Raw genomic sequence first — 19,121 nt, 5'->3', positions numbered from 1 at the left:
TAGGGGCACCTGGGTGGCTCAGTCAGTTAAACATCTGCCTTTGGCTCAGGTCATGATCCCCGGGTCCTGGCATAGAGCCCCATGTGAGGCTCCCTGCTCAGTGGGGACCCTGCTTCTACCTCTCCCTCTGCCCCCCAACCCCTGCTCATGCTCTCTCTCACTCTGTCTCCCTCTCAAATAAATAAAATATTTTTAAAGATAAAAAATATATAAAAGTTTTGATTAAATAATTTACAATAAATCCATAAAATGGAATACTGGGCAGTAGGTAAAGCGATTACATGGATCTAATTTGACTGGCGAGGCAGTGTGTTCCCAATGCAGGGGGCAAAGTAGTATATGACGTGGGACTACGAGCAAACGGTCAAAACAGATTTCTTAAGATGTTTTTGGTGTCAAAAGGTGGTTTTATTCTAGCATGGGGACGGGACCCGTGGGCAGGAAGAGGTGCACTTTTACTGTGTGAAGCTGGTGGTTATATGCTTCGTGCTCAAGGGGGAAGGGATGTGCAGAGAGTATTAGATCGGAAATGTCTTCTTCGAGCTTCTACTCGTAGAACTACTTTCGCAAGTTTTCTCTGAAGTTTATCATTCAGCTGGGTAGTAACTGTCAGTGAGACGTCCAGGCAGTCACGAGACCTTGTAAGAATGTAGCAGCCAGCACGTACTGATCCGTATCGGAACGACGCAGGCTATAGGTCAGCCTTCTGGGCTACAGATGAACATTTTTCTGCTTCTGTCCCTTATCAGTGTATGTAATACTCACCCACTGATGTCAAATTATGGATGTTTCTCTGCTTCGTAACCTCCAGTACTTCCTCTCCCTTCACCCTCAAAACCCTTTATTGTTACTCCCTAGTTAACATTTGATGTCCCTGCCAGACCGTAAGGTCTGCGAGAGCAGAACCCCATCTTTTAGCCCCGGCAGTGAGACCAGCGTCTGGGACATGACACGGGGCCAGTCAGTGGGTAATGCATGCCTTGATCTAGAGAACTGAGCTCGAGCCCCGTGATCCCTGCCCCCTCTCCAAACTGCAGGGGAATCGTGCATCTGTCCGAGATCATCACCAGGCCTGTGGGATTTGCTACTTTCCAGTTTGTGACTCTTTGCATTCTTACTCATTTTGGTCCTCCATTTACACAGTCTCCCCCGTCACATTGTTAGCCCTTCGAAGCCAGGGACTGGGTTCTGTTTTGTTCTTTCTGCAATGCCCAGGAAAATGTTCTGCTCAAAGTGAGGCCTTTTGAGTGACTGAATGATTAGACAAATACCAGCTTCTAAGAGAACAAATTAAGAATTGGAGTCACTATAATTTATTCACAACCCTAACCACTCCCTTTCATGCGCCAGGCACTGTGGTTGGACCTGTAGGTCAATTACCTCTTTTATTCAACACAACAATCCTCTGAGGGAAATATCCATTTTACAGATGAGGGACCTGTGGCTTCAAGGCTCAGGGACTCACTCTTGGTCACCCACATCGGAAGAAAAGGCATCAAGACTGGAGCCAGTTTTTCCAACTCCAATATCCGTGCTCTTACTCACCTGTGACCATCCCCTTCCATTCCCTCTAGACAGACAGAGTTCTTCTCTCAAGAAACGAACCAGGCACAGATGTTTCACGTCCATCATATGGACAATATGACAAATCAGAAGGAGCCCTGGAAGGACAACTCACTCAGTTCATCTCCCAAATTTTTCATGTTTGTGTAGACAGTGACCATGACGGCTACTCGACAAGATAGCTTTCTGACACTGCTGCCCTGGGTTCCTCGACAAAAGCAGAGAAGAAAAAGCCGTCATCTCTGATCCGAGGCCTGCGAACAGTGTCTTCAAAGCACCTGGGTCAGGAAGCCTTTGGCTCATGTTCCTCCCAGCCTGTCTGGCTTTTGTTAAGTAAGTAAACGACACAGAGGGAAGCACTGCTGAGTATTTCCTGGAGAGATTCTTCCTCTTGCAGAGGGAGACCCATAAAGCAAGTAAAGAGAAGACACTAACGGGAGAGAAGATTTGAGGGGATTAAAAGGATCAGGAGGGCGTGGTTGTCCACAATCTGACTCCAAGGACGGAGGAATGAGGTTTGGCTGTCATTACAAGAAGGTTCTGGTTGATAAATACTGTCTGGAATTTCCTGGCGGATTTCTTACCCTCACACCACAGGCCCCGATCCCTGTGGTCCACTATGCAAATGCAATTACCTGAATCAGGCTGCGGGTGACTCACCGACTCCCCTTTAAAGCCACATTGGCTTCGGGGCAGTGACTGCTCAGGGTAGAAGCCATGGCTCACAGAGTCAGCTTCTCCTACTGCCTGCTGGTCTGCTGGGTGCTGGTAACTGTGGCGGAAGGTAAGAGTTTTGTGTTTATTCTCCTGTGGGTCCCTAATTGATAAGTTGTGTGAAAAGACAAGATCTGGCTCCAAGACAATACATATGCATAAACTGGAAATCATTTTGTCAGTTTCCACCAGCTTATGTGGTTAAAGGAGAAAGAAACTAAAATTTATCATCTGAAGACCTTGATACTACTCTCAGCCTTAACTATGTGACATTAGACGTACTTAACCTTTCTTTTTTTTTTTTTAAGATTTTATTTTTTATTTGACAGAGAGAGCTACAGAGAGAACACAAGCAAGGGGAGTGGGAGAGGGAGAAGCAGTCTTCCTGCTGAGCAGGGAGCCCGATGCGGGGCTTGATCCCAGGACCCTGGGATCATGACCTAAGCTGAAGGCAGATGCTTAAGGGCTGAGCACCCAGGCGCCCCCGTACTTAATCTTTCTGATATCGGTCCCCTCGTATGTGAAGTGATGGATAAGAATAATTATTATGGAGGTTATGAGGACCAAATGAGCTATCATGCAAGAGAAGCTCTTCAAGCTTAAAACACATACTAGTTATTATTGTTGTAGAGCTAACAATTTCCACCCTGAATTACAGCAATGTCCACCTCTCACTATCCCCAGCAGCACAGTAATTTGCATATGGTAGCTGTTTAGTCTCTGTTTGTTCATTGATTTAATTAATCACAACTACTCAGCTGCATCTTGGTGCTACTGAAGTGAGCCTAGATTTCTTTCTTTAAGATTATAGTAGATTCTATCTCTTCACTGCTCCTCTTCTCTTTCCTTTCCCCTAATACAAAATTTCCCAGGTGGCCTGAGCTTTAAACTTGGTTTGCAAACCCCTGGGGGAAGGAGAAACAGGGCTAGGGAAGAGAGGAGAACGAGGAAGGAGGGGAAAAAATGCTGGGGGACTTGGGTCTAATGTTGTTTCACAGTTCACTTTAGTTCCAGAACTAGAAACCATTCAGGGAGGCGAGACCCAGGATCAAACCAAGTGTCCTGGGGTCTCTGCAGGGGCTCAGCCAAACCCTACTCATCCCCCAACAAGTTCTTTGCTCCCCTCCCCCAAGGCTCACATGGAGCAGAGAGGGACAGACACCCCACGGCTGGGGGTGAGACCACCAGAGACCACCTTGCCCAACCTCTGCCTGAACTCTGGCGAGCAGAGGGCGAGGAGATGTTGCAAATAACCCCGCCCGGCTCCCAGGACCAGACCCCAAGCACCACCTGCAGAATCTGACATCTAAAAGAGGAATCATAACAGAACTAGCCACCTGACATCTTTCCAGAAAGTGAACCACTCTTCAGGAAACTTTGTAAATATGCAGCTGCACAAGTAATAATGAGATTATAGGCTTATTCACATCTAAAAGGCACCAACTAAAATGTGAGATGTGACTTCCAGATTTGTCTCATGCTTCCGCACTGTCCCTCAGACTGGCGTGGAAATCCTTCCAGTGTGGCCTCCCTCTATCCAAGCAGCCTCGGTTCCCGTTCCCCGCTCGCTTGCACGCGCTGTGGCTCGGCCCAGTCTGGCCGTGCGCGGGGTCCGGACTCGCCCTGTCCTCTGTCCCCTCCACGGCAGCGCGGCGGCCACTCCCCTCCCGCTCTCACCCGTTCATTGCAAGTCGGCTTCCTGTGATGACGGTTACACGTCAGGATCGTTTGCCCTCTCAAAGGCTCTCTTAAAACATACAAATGAAAATGGCAATCTCTCTCTCTGACATCTGTGAATTCTTATAGCCATTGGTAAGTCATCCATGGCACGGCCGGCGTTCTGCTGTGTTTCGGATCCGCGTGTTGTAGCGTCTGCCCCCGACTCCAGCGCGGGCCCGTGCCTTTACCATCCCGCATTGGCTGTAGCACCTGGCATAGCAGCCTGCCCACTGGAGAAATGACTAGACTTAGAATATGGAATTGAGATAGGCCTTCGTGACACTTTCTGGGCTCCAAATTCTTTCTCTGTAGAATTAGAGATTTGACCAAAACAGCTGATCATTCTGAGTCTACAAAATGAATTCAGTTGCAGTTATTGTGAGTAAATTCATCACAGAACCTATATTCCTTTCTGGTTCAACTCCTAAAGCCCGTGAGAATTTTTCTACACTTCCATGTGCCATAGAAAGGGAGAGCTGCATACCTGAACACCATGTATAAGGCTTAATTCTCTTAAAAATCAGTACTGTTCGTTTCAAGCCAGCTATTGTCTGCCCCAATAACCACAGACTACAGGGAATTGTGTGCATGTGTGGTTTTTTAAGGAAAAAAACTTCTTAACCTTACTTTGAAAAAAAAAAAAGTACTGGTTTTTGGTATGCTATGAATTTCGTGTCTAGACTATAATAAACCCACTTAAAATTGATATCCAACCTTCAAGCAACACTTTGGCTTGATTTTTTATTATACTCTAAGTTTAAATGTAAGTTATTATTGAAAATTTTCTGGGACTGGAATTAAACACTCCCTGAGCTTCCCGAAAATCTACAGAGAGGAACCCTCAACATCTGCTTGCCAATTCATTCAATGTCTTGACTATGTCCTGGGCACCACTCTAAGCCAGGGACAGCTGTAGGTGCTAGGGACAGAGCCGTGACCACAACGGTCTCTGCTTTCATGGAGGTCCTGTTCTAACATCTGTAGGCTTTACTCCTATCAGTGGCACACAGATTTTATATATAAAGTGTAACCAGATGGGCCCAAGAAAATGGGGCTTGTGTTGATAGAATCTTTCCATAACATTCAAGATGAATAATAACAGTAGCAGACACCTACTAAATGCCTACCATGTGTCAGACATGTTCTGAGCACTTTACATATCTTACTTCAGATAATACAACAAGCCAATGAGATAGGCAGTATTATTTTCTCCATTTTACAAATAAGGATAAGGAGACTCAGAAAAGTTAAGGAAACTGTCAATGGTCACAGTTACTAAATGGCAGAGCTCAGAGAGCCCGGTTCTAGCGTCCACACTTTTAAACACTATGCTCTTCTGCCGCTTAAAATGTTTTCAATGTGCATTGAAATATTTGACCTACTTTGGTCTGATTAAGGTCACCGAAGGGCTCTGGTCTTTGACCTTCAGTGCCTTCGGTGGCCTGTCAGTATGTTACATATTGAGAAACATTTATTTATAATGATCCCTGAGAGGTGGAAAGATGGTAACTTTTGCAATTACAGAAACAGAGATTTCTCTCAACCAATTGAATTCTGCTGCAGGCACTGCACTAGGGACGAGGAGCCAGCGGTCTACAGGGTGGTCACGTGGATATTTCAGTGGACGAGGAATATAACCACTGAATAGTAATGACATGACTGAGGAGTATTCCGAATGTGGACTCCCATGGTGGTATGGAAATATACTGCCAAGGGCCTTAAGCCAGCTTCAGGGTAGGAAAGGCCTCCCTGAGGAAATGAGGCATGAAATCTGCGTAGGACTAAGCCAGGCAAAAGGATAGAAAATGGTGCTTAGGCCTCTGGAACCAACTTGGTAAAAGCTCAAGACCATTGATGACTTTGGTCAAAGTAGTTTCCGTGAAGCAGAGAAAGCATAGTCAGGGTCCAGTAGATTAAATACGGGGGAGGGGTGGGAACTGAGTTGGAACTGTGTAGACTTCCCTCTGAAGTGAGAGAAATAGGAACCAAATAAGTTTATGGCGGATCACTGAAGTTTTCTTTCTGAAATATGAAGCTAGGTAGTCTACTTAGAATGGTAAAGAGACTTGCGAAGAGAATTCTTCAAATGAATGAAGAAGAATGAGAATTTTGAAGAGGCTTTGAGGAGAATGTCAAAGGTTTAGAAGACAGTGGGAATGGAGCAGAACAAGGAGAAACAAAAGAATAGATGAACAGTGTCAACTCAGCCAGAGTTGGAGACCATGAATGACATCGATCTCCTCACTCAAATGTTGGCCTTACCCTGTGACAGTTTCCCAAATCAGTCCCTGTGGTTCCTACATTTTAGAACACTTGCTCGGGCCAACCAGTGACTGAAATAGTCATAATGTGTCTAGCTTGCCAGAAGAATGCAGTTTTATGTATTCCTGCCCACATTCTTGGGTTGGTTGTATCTTGGGGACAAGCTTGTATCTTGATCTGGAGACCTTGGAAATTCCCATAAGAGAGCACTGAACACTGCAGGTGATCCAGAATTAGAGAAAAGCTGCCCATCAGGCTCTAACACCCCAGAGTCAGCAGGAGGATTTGGTGAGTAGCCTCAGGTGTAAGCAATGAGATGAGCACAAGGGGTGGGTAGCTGGTTTGTCTTTAATGGCTGGAATACAGTGTACTGAGTAGAAGAGCTCAGGCCTGGCTAAGTCTGATCTGATCATAAACATGTCGAGATGGAGCTTAAGAATAAAGCTAGCTTCTCCGCTAGGGACTGGATTCTCATCGTACAGAAAGTTTTCATGTTACAAAGGTTCAAACTGATCTGTGTAGGAGGAAAGAATGAGGGGTGTGGGATTTAATCATCTTCTGTGGTTTGAAATGTCTTAATCTACTTTTAATCATAGGATTTCAATTCTCAGTAGCCTGGGTGGGTATGGAAGAAAGGGTTAGTATTTCATTCAAATTAGCTTAAGAAAGGAGTAGAGTAGAGCCGGAGGTGGAGTGATTACTACAAGGATATCTCCAAGAACCTTGAGCACAGCCAGGCTTTAGAGGGATCAGCCCTGGAAAGTCAAGAACTAAGGCTACTCTCATCACCACTTTGTTACCACAGAGTCTGTTGTCTCTCTTTTTCAGGCCTTCCCATGTTATAGCTTCTGTGGAAAGACTGGCTTCTCTACTTACTCCGCATTTAACTGGCCAAAAGCTAACACTCCAGTCCCCACCTTACACTTTCTTTTTTTTTTTTTTTAAAGGTTTTATTTATTTATTTGACAGAGAGAGAGACAGCCAGCAAGAGAGGGAACACAAGCGGGGGGAGTGGGAGAGGAAGAAGCAGGCTCCCAGTGGAGGAGCCTGATGTGGGGCTCGATCCCAGGACTCTGGGATCACGCCCTGAGCCGAAGGCAGACGATTAACGACTGAGCCACCCAGGCGCCCCCCCGCCCACCTTACACTTTCTACTAACATCTTCCACTAACTGAGTCTCTTTGTTGCAATTCTCAAATGAGAATCTGATTGGTCACTGGTCAGCCAGTGAATGAGCTGTGCATCTACCAGCAGGCTAATCAGCCATAGCCAAAGATATGTAGGACTGACCTTGCCAGGGGTTGTGGGTAAAACAGAATCTCCAGAAGGAGCTATGAGCAGGCAGGCAATAAGGATATTCTATACAATGAAGAAATCAGAATTAGGTTGTTATAAAGGTAAGGGGAATCTAGCTCTTTTTAAGCACTTCAGTACTCTCAGCTTCCTGTGGGGAGTTCGTTTTTCCATCATTCACACTCAACAGCCCATTCCAGGCCTGTATTGTGAACCTCCAAGAAAGTGAAGGAATAATTTTCTGAAGGGAAGCTTACTATTTCATAGCCAACTCAATTGGATGACACCAAAAGTCTTCTGTCTCTAGAAGTCCTTAACACTTGAGCTTGACCCAAATTTCTTCTCAGAAACTAATTTCATCCTGGTTCTCAGTGCTTGTCCCCCTTCCTCTTTAGGGCATGATTTCACTGCTAGGGCAAGTGAAGCGGACCTCTTGGATTAACAGCCTTCAAGAGGGGTGGTTATTTTTATTTTCTTAATGTTAACTCTTTTCTCCACTGAATTTTCTTTACTCAGTTATAATTTATAAATCTTAAAGGTACGGACTGATCACATTTTACATATACACATATATGTATGTTATACATGTAAACATGAGTGTAAATAAAAATATGCGTGTGCACATGTGTGTGTGTGTACCTCCATATCCATGTGACAACCCCCTGGATCAAGAGCTAAAGAATTCTACTTTTTCCACAAAATTACACCTGCCCTAACTGTGAATTAGGTACTTTTTTGAAATTTTTTAACCATAGATTAGTCTTTCCTTGACCTTTATATAAGTGGCATCTTACAGTATGTCCTCTTCTGTGTCTAAGTCCTTTTGCTCAGCGTAGCGCCCGTGGGATGTCTCCATGCTGTTGTAGCGGTATCTCTTCCGTCTCATTGCTTCCTTGTCATCAGCATACACAGTTTGGTTAGCCATTCCCCTACTGATGGACACTTGTCCTGTTTCCAAGTTAAAGCTAATATGAATAAGGCTGCTATGAACATTCCTGAAGTAGTCTTGTGTAGATATATGCACTCATTTCTCTTGGATACATTCCTCAGTGTGGGGCTACTGGGTCATGAGATGTGTTCATGTTTCATTCTGTTGGACCTTGGTGGTTTTTTTCAAACACACTTGGAGACTTCCCTAGTTCTCTCTCCCACTCTTTCTGCCCTGCTACCACCTAAAGTATCGCCCTTCTGCTTCTGTGATCAGGCCTGTTTCCTGACTTGCATGTTTCTCTCCACAGGACAGAAAGAGGGAGCCACCCCTCCTGGAGGCTTACAAGAAAATGGAGGTCCTACAGACTGCCAGATCGTTACACTCACCCCTCCACCCCCCCGGAGGAACCCAGTGACGAGGATCCAGCTCGTCACAAGGACACCTAAATGTCCTTTTCATTCTTTTCCATGGCAAGGACCTAGAGTCCACATTAGGTTTCCACACAGACCTTTCTTTCCTCACAAGTGCAACCACCGGTTTCCATTTCGTCCATTTTTTTGGCCACCCGGTCCCCTTATTCCTTATTACCAATATTTTCCCAGGGGAACACTCTGGAGAGGAAGCTCATCTGAGGAAAGCGGATAGAAAAGAGACGCCCCAAATATGCTGGAAAAAAAAGAAGCCAATGCCTCAGAGAAGACTATAAACAGATTTCTGCTTTCTTCCTCCAAACTAAAACAATTGGACTTGAAGTATCTTAAACACTACAGACTAGATATTGTTCTTCTTGTCAGCAGAGAAGATATAGGTTATTCAGGTTTGCAAAATGGGAGCAATAACTGCATTACTCTTATCCCCAACTTTTTAAGATCACAGGATATTGATGCAAATAAAATTCTAAAATAGGTGGTTCCAAGAATTCCTACACATACTGAGATGCCAGAAGAATCAGCTCTGTCTTCTAAATTAAAGTGAAAAGCATTTAAATAAATTGATACAACCCAATGAAGACATTAATGACACCCTTTTTACTCACTGGGAAACTTACAGAGCAGGGCACCTTTACAAAGTGAACTTTAAAGGAAATTGTAGAAAACTGAACGTTTTATTTTATTCTCTGTTTGGCAATGGTGTAGATAGTGGTTATTCATATATTTTTTTACTGAGGTGTAATTGACATAATGTTATGTTAGTTTCAGATGTGCAATGCGATGATTCCATATTTGTATATATTGTAAAATAATCAAAATAAGTCCAGTTAGTAACCATTACCATACATAGTTACAATTTTTTTTCTTGTGAGAACTTTCAAGATCCACTCAGTTTTCTAACAACACCAACAAAAGAATTATAAGGATTAAAGCAAAACAAAGTTATCGGGAGTCTGCCTAAGATACTACCTTGAAGATATCATAAACTAAACTACCTAACTTAAAAAACTATTTTTTAATTGTAACATCTAAAGTTACTTTAATGTTGACTTTTTACGCAACCCCTCCTCTCTCACTGTTTCTCACATTATCACTGTATGGATACTAGCTTCAATTATATAGTTCCCCTAAAACTTTCGACATGGGTCTAGACCCAACAGTCAAATTGAAAGTTTACATGGATGTTCTGGTAACTCCAGAGCTCCACCGACCTCAGTCCACTCAACTATAGGAACCTGAGAGTGCAACCGCAGTAACAAATCCCACTGACGGCACTCATTGGGCATCGCTGTAGCCATCCCATAAAATACCGCCTCCTGTTTGTGCCACTCACCTTGCCTGTAACATAGAAACTTGGCTTTTGCATATGAGGTCAGTGGTTTACACCTGTTCCTCCCAAGAACTACGTGCAAAAGTTGCTGCTGCCACCGCCGCTGCCTCGACAAAGGGAAAAAGGAAACATAAAGACATGAGGATGCCGGGAGTGCTGCCTGGGAAATGGATAGACTGAGAAAACCACATGCTGTTCCACTATATGAAAAGATTAAAAGGAAAAAATAAATCATTTCCTCACTCATTTCATAGCAAATTTTCTTATAAGGACGGATATTTGCATCAAAATTACAGACTTAAATAAAACCTGTATTTGAAATCCTCACTAAGAAACTCTGTATTTTGTAATATATTTGCTCTCCCACTAGCTTTCTTTCTGATTAGTGGGGCATAATCAGAAAAGGGCCAATCTAGGGGCACCTAGGTAGCTCAGCCGGTTAAGCATTCAACTCTTGATTTCTGCTCAGGTCATGATCTCAGGGTTGTGGGGTCAAGACCCAGGTCAGGCTCCATGCTCAGCATGGAGTCTGCTTAAGATTCTTTCCCTCTCCCTCTGCCTCTCCCCCCACTCATGTGCACATGCACTCACTTTCTCTCTCTCTCTCAAATAAATAAAATCTTTAAAAGAAAAAAAGAGAGGAAGGAAGGAAGGAAGGAAGGAGGAGGGGGGAGGGAAGGAGGAAGAAAGGGGGCCAACCTTGGGCAAACTTGAAGACAAGGAAAGGTTTGTGTTTGAATCTCACCTCCCTTTCTGTACCCCCTCTATTCTAGCACGCTCCCCCCACTGCTTGCCCTTCACCTAGGTATTCCATGTGCTCACAGGACCACCAGCTAGCTGCCCAAACTAACTTGCTTGGACTGGGCTTTCTCTCCCCAAACATTAGAACTTTCACAATCCAAAACTCAACTGCTCTGGAATCTAGTCCATGAAGGCCACACTGGTTGATAAAACAAACTAAAGCTTACCAGTTTCAGTGCTTCACTCTCTGCATCTGTTATAGAAAGCAGGCTGCTCCTGTAGGGTTTCATAGCAAGGACTGCTTTCAAAATAAGTCTGGGTATAATTGTATCATTTCTCACCCTTGAACATGTGTAGAGTTGCCCATATGAGAAGTAGCCTACACCTGTAATTAAAAACACATGCCTTCGTGACTTTAAAAAAAATTGCATCCTTTTGCCTAATAAATTGTTCTTTAAAAATACAGTGATGGGATGCCGGGGTGGCTCAGTTGGTTAAGCATCTGCCCTTAGCCCAGGTCATGATCTCAGGATCCTGGGATAGAGCCCTGTTTTGGGCTCCCTGCTTGGTGGGGAGTCTGCTTCTCCTACTTCCTCTGACCCTCCCCCCTGCTCATGCTCTCTCTCTCTCTCTCTCACTCTCTCTCTCTCAAATAAATAAATAAAATCTAACAAAAAAAAATACAGTGATGCGGAGGCGTGGGCTGCACCCTCTGCATGGAGTCTGCTTGGGATTTTTCTCTTCCTCTCCTCTGCCCCTCCTCCCACTCCCCCATTCCTCCTCCCCCCGCTAAGTAAATAAATCTTTTTAAAAAATACAGTGATGCCTAGCAGGTGTCTTGACTCAGGGGGAGAATAGTTTTCATCACTAATACTTCAAAGTGAATTTATTTATCAAGTATGTTCCTCTTGGGGCGCCTGGATGGCTCAGTCGGTTAAGCTTCTGCCTTCAGCTCAGGTCATGATCCCAGGACCCTGGGATCAAGCCCCACGTTGGGCTCCCTGCTCCTCAGGGAGCCTGCTTCTCCCTCTCCCTCTGCTACTGCCCCTGCTTGTGCTTGCTCTCTTTCTCTCTCTGTCAAATAAATAAATAAAAATCTTTAAAAAATATATATGTTCCTCTTAGCATATAGGTGGGACTTGCTGCTTTTAAAGCAATGGAAGGGTGTGATAACTCCTGCATGCATCTTCGCTTTGTGGTGTGAACAGCCTTTGCAAGTCTAAAGTTCCAATTATGCTACAGAGGCATAACCTGAGCCTAATTATCGGACAAACCCAGACTGAGGAACATTTACAAAACACCTGCTGCGTGATCTTTAAAAATGTAGATGTCATGGTAGACAAAGTATAAAGGAGATTAAAGAGACACAAGGGGCACCTGGCTGGCTCAGTTGGAATAGCACGTGACGGGATCTCAAGGTAGTGAGTTCAAGCCCCATGTTGGGTGTGGAGGTTACTTACTTAAATGACTGAATGAATGAATGAATGAATGAATGAATGAATAAAGGAGATTAAAGAGACATGATAATTAAATGTAACGTGGTCCTAGAAGTGGGATGGAGAGGAGAGATTGCCAGAAAAGATATTATTGGGACAACTGGCAAAATTTTAATGTGGACCATGTGTTTGGTAATAGTCTTATGTCAGTGTTAAGTTTTCTGAATTTGATAATTATGTAAGAGAACATTCTTACATAAAAATATGAAGTATTTGAAGGTAAAGGAGTATGATTTCTGCAACTAAATCTCAAATTATTCAGGAGGCAGCCAAACCAGGAAAGGAAGGACTCACAGGCTGCATGGGTCTTGCTCCTAAATGATTGGTTTGTGACACATTAAAACACTGGGGTTTGCTAAGCACCTGATTAAAAATGAAAAATTCAGAAAAAGCTGACTTATTTTATAAATGCTACCTTATGGCATTGGACACTTACTTGAGGCGATGCGTTAGTTTGCTAGCACTGCTATGATGAAATGTCACAGGCTGGGAGGCTTAAACAATGCGAATTTACTTTCTCACAGTTTTGGAGGCTGGAAATCCAAAACCAAGACATCAAGAGTCTAGGTTTCCTCTGAGGCCCTGCAGCCTACCTTCTTGGCTTGCAGAAGGCTGCCCTCTTGCTGTCTTGCTGTCTCTTCACATGGTCTTTCCACTAGGTGTGTGTGCTTGGTGTCTTTCCTGTATACGCAAATTTTCTCTTCTTTTTTTTTTTTTTAAAGATTTTATTTATTTATTTGACAGAGAGAGAGACAGCCAGCGAGAGAGGGAACACAAGCAGGGGGAGTGGGAGAGGAAGAAGCAGGCTCACAGCGGAAGAGCCTGACGTGGGGCTCAATCCCACAACGCTAGGATCACACCCTGAGCCGAAGGCAGACGCCTAACCGCTGTGCCACCCAGGCGCCCCACTTCTTTTTTTTTTTTTTTAAGATTTTTTATTTGACACAGAGAGAAAGAGCACAAACAAGGGGAGCTGCAGGCAGAGGGGGACGCAGGCTCCCCGCTGAGCAGGGAGCCCAATGTGGGACTCAATCCCGGGACCCTGGGATCATGACCTGAGCCAAAGGCAGACGCTTAACCAACTGAGCCACCCAGGCATCCCCAAATTTTCTCTTCTTAATAAGGATACCAATCAGATTGGATTAGGACCCCCTCTAAGGTCCTCATTTTAGCTTAAATCACCTCTCTAAAGGCCCTATCTCCAAATAGAGTCGAATTCTGAGGTACTAGGGGTTAGCACTTCAACATATGAATGTTGCGGCATACATTCAGCCCCTAACAGGACGTATCCAATTTTGATAAGAGTTAACTACAAAACTCCCAGAACAGCTGCATAATCTAGACAAAGCCAGCTTTGATTCTAAAGAAAAGAGTGTTACAATGCTCAAGTACCTTTATACATAAAGAAAAAAAGAGAGAGAGAGAGAATCAGCACTTTCTTGTCTTAAGCACAGAGCATATTTGACTTATTTTTATAATAAAATGTAAGTAAATAGCAGGTTCCCACTAGAACCTCCAGGCTTGTTCTAAGCAGCAGAGAGACAAAGGAACCAAGGATGGGAAGTCCAAGAAAGAATAGATGCAATGGATACAATGTACTGGGGCCATCAGTTCTATATACCTCAGCAAGTCCTGGGGTCAGCACAAGTAAAACCACTGAGTCAGCACGCTGGAAACATAAAGTCCATCCACAGGAGAATGGATGAATAAATTGTTACTGTATCATATACCGGGGTGCCACGCAGCAGGGCGAAACCATGGGTTACGGCTTCACACAACATAGATGCGTCTCACAAGTCCAGGTTGAGCAAAAGACGTCAAATACAAAAGAACAGGATTTCATTTATATGAAATTTGGGAATAGGCAAAACTAACCCATGACAGAGGTCAGAACAGTGATGATTTTTAATGGGTAGCTGGCTGAGGAAAGGTAAGAGGGAGCTTGCTGGGAGCTGGGAATATTCCAGGTCTTTACATTTATAAAGACTCATCAAGCTGTATGCTTAAGGTTTATGTATCTTACTATATGTAAGTTATCAGTTAAAAATTTTTATTGTTAAAATACCAAGGACATTTTTCAAAGAACTGGAACAAACAGCCCTTAAATTTGTGTGGAACCAGAAAAGGCCCCAAATCGCCAAGGAATTGTTGAAAAGGAAAAACAAAGCTGGGGGCATCACAATGCCGGATTTCGAGCTATACTTCAAAGCTGTGATCACAAAGACAGCATGGTACTGGCACAAAAACAGACACACAGACCAATGGAACAGAATAGAGAACCCAGAAATGGACCCTCGGCTCTTTGGGCAACTAATCATTGACAAAGCAGGAAAAAACATCTGGTGGAAAAAAGACAGTCTCTTCAATAAATGGTGCTGGGAAAACTGGACAGCTACATGCAAAAGAAAGAAACTTGACCACTCTCTCACACCACACACAAAGATAAACTCCAAATGGATGAAAGACCTCAATGTGAGACAGGAATCCATCAAAATCCTAGAGGAGAGCATAGGCAGCAACCTCTACAACATTGGCCAAAGCAACCTTTTTCATGACACATCTCCAAAGGCAAGAGAAACAAAAGATAAAATGAACTTGTGGGACTTCATCAAGATGAAAAGCTTCTGCACAGCCAAGGAAACAGTCAAAAACACTAAGAGGCAGCCCACGGAATGCGAGAATATATTTGCAAATGATGCTACAGATAAAAGACTGGTATCCAAGATCTACAAAGAACTTCTCAAACTCAATACGCAAGAAACAAATAAACAAATCATAAAATGGGCAGAAGATACGAACAGACACTTTTCCAATGAAGACATACAAATGGCTAACAGACACATGAAAAAATGTTCAAAATCATTAGCCATCAGGGAAATTCAAATCAAAACCACACTGAGATACCACCTTACGCCAGTTAGAATGACAAAAATTGACAAGGCAAGAAACAACAATTGCTGGAGAGGATGTGGAGAAAGGGGATCCCTCCTACATTGTTGGTGGGAATGCAAGTTGGTACAGCCACTCTGGAAAACAGTGTGGAGGTCCCTTAAAAAGTTAAAAATTGAGCTACCCTATGACCCAACCATTGCACTACTGGGTATTTACCCCAAAGATACAGACGTAGTGAAGAGAAGGGCCATATGCACCCCAATGTTCATAGCAGCATTGTCCACAATAGCTAAATCGTGGAAGGAACCGAGATGCCCTTCAACAGATGACTGGATTAAGAAGTTGTGGTCCATATATACAATGGAATATTACTCAGCTATCAGAAGGAACGAGTTCTCAACATTTGCTGCAACATGGACAGCACTGGAGGAGATAATGCTAAGTGAAATAAGTCAAGCAGAGAAAGACAATTATCATATGATTCCTCTCATCTATGGAACATAAGAACTAGGAAGATCGGTAGGGGAAGAAAGGGATAAAGAAAGGGGGGGATAATCAGAAGGGGGAATGAAGCATGACAGACTGTGGACTCTGAGAAACAAACTGAGGGCTTCAGAGGGGAGGGGGTGGGGGAATGGGATAGACTGGTGATGGGTAGTAAGGAGGGCACGTATTGCATGGTGCACTGGGTGTTTAATGCAACTAATGAATCATCGAACTTTACATCAGAAACCAGGGATGTATGTATGGTGACTAACATGATATAATAAAAAAACATTAAAAAAATAAAATAAAATAAATTTTTATTGCTGCAGTGTAAAGGAAATCTGTAAATATATGCTAATTATAATTGTAGATTTATCAAACAAGTACTCAAATATTCTATTGACTGGTAGTTGGCAGGTTGTATAAAGTTACTTCACTGATAAGTCAGACAAAGACAGACAAATACTGGGGTACCTGGGTGGCTCAGTAGGTTAAGCGTCTGTCTTCGGCTCGGGTCATGATCCTGGGATCCTGGGGTCCTGGGATCAAACCCCGCATCGGGCTCCCTGCTGAGTGGACAGCCTGCTTCTCTCTCTCCCTCTGCTGCTTCCCCTGCTCTCCCCCACCCCTGTCAAATAAATATATAAAAATCTTAAAAAAAAAAAAAAAAGACACATACTGTATAATATCACTTGTATGTGGAATCTAAAAAAGCCAAACTCTGAGACACAGAGAGTAGAGGGGCTGAGGGGTAACCCAGGAAATGGGGAAATATCGGTCAAAGAGCATAAACTTCCAGTCATAGGATTAACACATTCTGAGCATCTAACATACAGTACGGTGATTATAGTTAATAATACTGTATCATAGACTTGAAAGTTGCTAACAGAGTAGATCTTAAATCATCTCACCAAGAAAACAGAACTGGTAATTATGTGACAGGATGGAGATGTTAGCTAACACCACTGTGGTAATCATACCGCAATATGTAAGTGTGTCAAATCACCATGTCGTACACTTTAAACTTATACAACGATAGATGCCAATTATATCTCAATAAATTGCGGAGGGGAGCAATATTTCACCTCATAACAGTAAGCAGAAGACTGCATATTTTTTAGTATGTACCAAAAAATATTTGTCTTTCTCAGCTAAGGCAAATTTAAGCCAGAGTAGTTTGAACAGCCTTAAATATAACCCTACCCTTCATAACAGTTGGTGAGCCAAAGAACCACACAAAGAGATTAACACACAAAGAGATTAACACACATTCCAAACAGAAAATATCTCTCACCATTGCAACACTGGAAATTTACAATAAGCATTATTATTAGGACAGTAGCAGTTCAATGATTTGTACAGAAGGGACCATGACAAAGTATTACATCTGAAACCTCCTGACAACAGATGTCCAGGTCCTTCTGGTGGCCTGCGTGACCCAGCCTCCCCCCTCCCATCCCCAGCCTCTTTCTCTCTGACCTCATCTCCTACTACTCTCTTCCTGTCTCCCTCCAAGCAGACACACTGCACTCCTCGCCATTCCTGAAACAAACCACGCACACTCCCTCCTAGGGGCTGCACGCTTGCTGGCGCCTCCTTCTGCAATGCCCCAGATATCCACGTTCTCCACCTGGGTCCTTCCCTCGCTTCCTTCAGGACATTCATAAAATACCACCTCTCCATTCCCTGGCCACCCTATCTACATGTGCAGGCACAGATGCACTTCTCGCCCCGTTCCCAGCTCTATTTCTAGCCCTAGCATGAATCACATTCAATTATTCTAAATGTATTCCTCTTATCTTTTTTATTATTTGTCTTTCCTATCAGAAAACAAGTTCCTGAGGGGCGCCTGGGTGGCGCAGTCATTAAGCGTCTGCCTTTGGCTCAGGGCGTGATCCCAGCGTTCTGGGATCGAGCCCCACATCGGGCTCCTCCGCTGGGAGCCTGCTTCTTCCTCTCCCACTCCCCCTGCTGTGTTCCCTCTCTCGCTGGCTGTCTCTGTCAAATAAATAAATAAAATCTTAAAAAAAAAAAAAAAAGAAAGAAAATAAGTTCCTGAAAGGCAGGGTTATGTACCTGTTGTCTTCACTCCTTTATGTCCAGGACTTAACACAAAACCTGCATATACTAGGGACTCAATAAATATTTGTTAATGAACTTTTAAACTTCTGTTATTTAACCCTAGTTGCTTCCAAATCGGTTTCCACATATCAAGGGAAACCTCAGGATTTTAAAATCTCCAGAAAAAAAGAACTTCTATTGAGGAGAAGAAAATGAGGCACATACATTCCTCTCAAAAGAAAAAAAAAAGTTACTGCCACCCATGCATACTTTTGACCTTCTTTTAGGAATTTTCACATGAATATTCCTCTGTTTCACTGCAGATAACTTTTCTCTCTTTTGGTAGTTTGTGAGAGAACAGGTCGGAATGGCAACCAGAGATATCCACCAGTGTAACTGCTCACGCATTTTGTAGTTTTTTTCAGGCTTTCATTAACAACATCTATCACTTTAAAAAAAAAATCTGAGTCCAGTCCTCTATTTGTAAAGTTTTCCTCCATGCGAAGGCAAGACATACAGGTTTCCTGGGAAGGCTAATTATTTGGGATGTCTCTTCAAACTCTTATTCTTTAAATATCTTGGCTCACGTTCTAAACAGAAGGTTTGTTGCATGCTCTGTACATAGTAAATCCTTTAATTTCTTTAGAAAGGTCTTTCAAATTTTCCTTCACGTGGAGAATCAGATGCCCACCCTCATTCAGAATAGAGGTAGATTTTATGCAGTAATTATAATAAAATTGTGTCCAAAATGTATTTTAAAGTTCTGCTCCCATGTTGGCAAAGTATTTCTTGTTTTCTATAGTTCCTTTTCAGTTTTGTTTGGTGATACTTTTCTCAAATCAACATGTTGAGAAGTACACTCAGGGCTTAAATTTTAGACACAAAATGGATCGCTTATTTCCCCTAAACAACACGCTGTACACTATTTCAAATTCAGAGTTCTAGTGGACTGCCCCTGAGATCAAGGTTGGAAGCGTGTCGGGGCTGTGCCACGCAAACTCCTCACGCCGCGTGCCAATAGAAATCGCCGGTGCCAACGCGGACCTTCGATTTCCGTCCCTCATCCTGAGCATCCGCTTACATTTTGCTGCTTGTACAGAAACTGCACTCGAAAACCATGCTTTCAGTGAATTACAACATGTTCCGAGCCCTCTTTGCATTAGCACTCTGAGAAGTGGCCTGATCGGAACCTCCTTGCTGCT

General features: G+C 43.4%; 1 protein-coding gene across 1 annotated transcript; it reads left to right on the top strand.

The window, feature by feature from the left end:
• Positions 1-2,280: 2,280 nt before the first annotated feature.
• Positions 2,281-9,127, top strand: ODAPH (odontogenesis associated phosphoprotein). The gene is made up of 3 exons (XM_045793503.1): positions 2,281-2,347; positions 8,790-8,927; positions 9,072-9,127. Exons 1-3 carry the CDS (start codon positions 2,281-2,283, stop codon positions 9,125-9,127), a joined length of 261 nt encoding a protein of 86 aa, XP_045649459.1.
• Positions 9,128-19,121: the final 9,994 nt, after the last annotated feature.

This window comes from Ursus americanus, chromosome 8, assembly GCF_024610735.1.
Source record: "Ursus americanus isolate L20-20 chromosome 8, mUrsAme1.1.p, whole genome shotgun sequence".
Taxonomy (NCBI): domain Eukaryota; kingdom Metazoa; phylum Chordata; class Mammalia; order Carnivora; family Ursidae; genus Ursus; species Ursus americanus.
The sequence above is the reverse complement of the archived record's forward strand: the minus strand, read 5'-3'. Positions and strand labels throughout refer to the sequence as shown.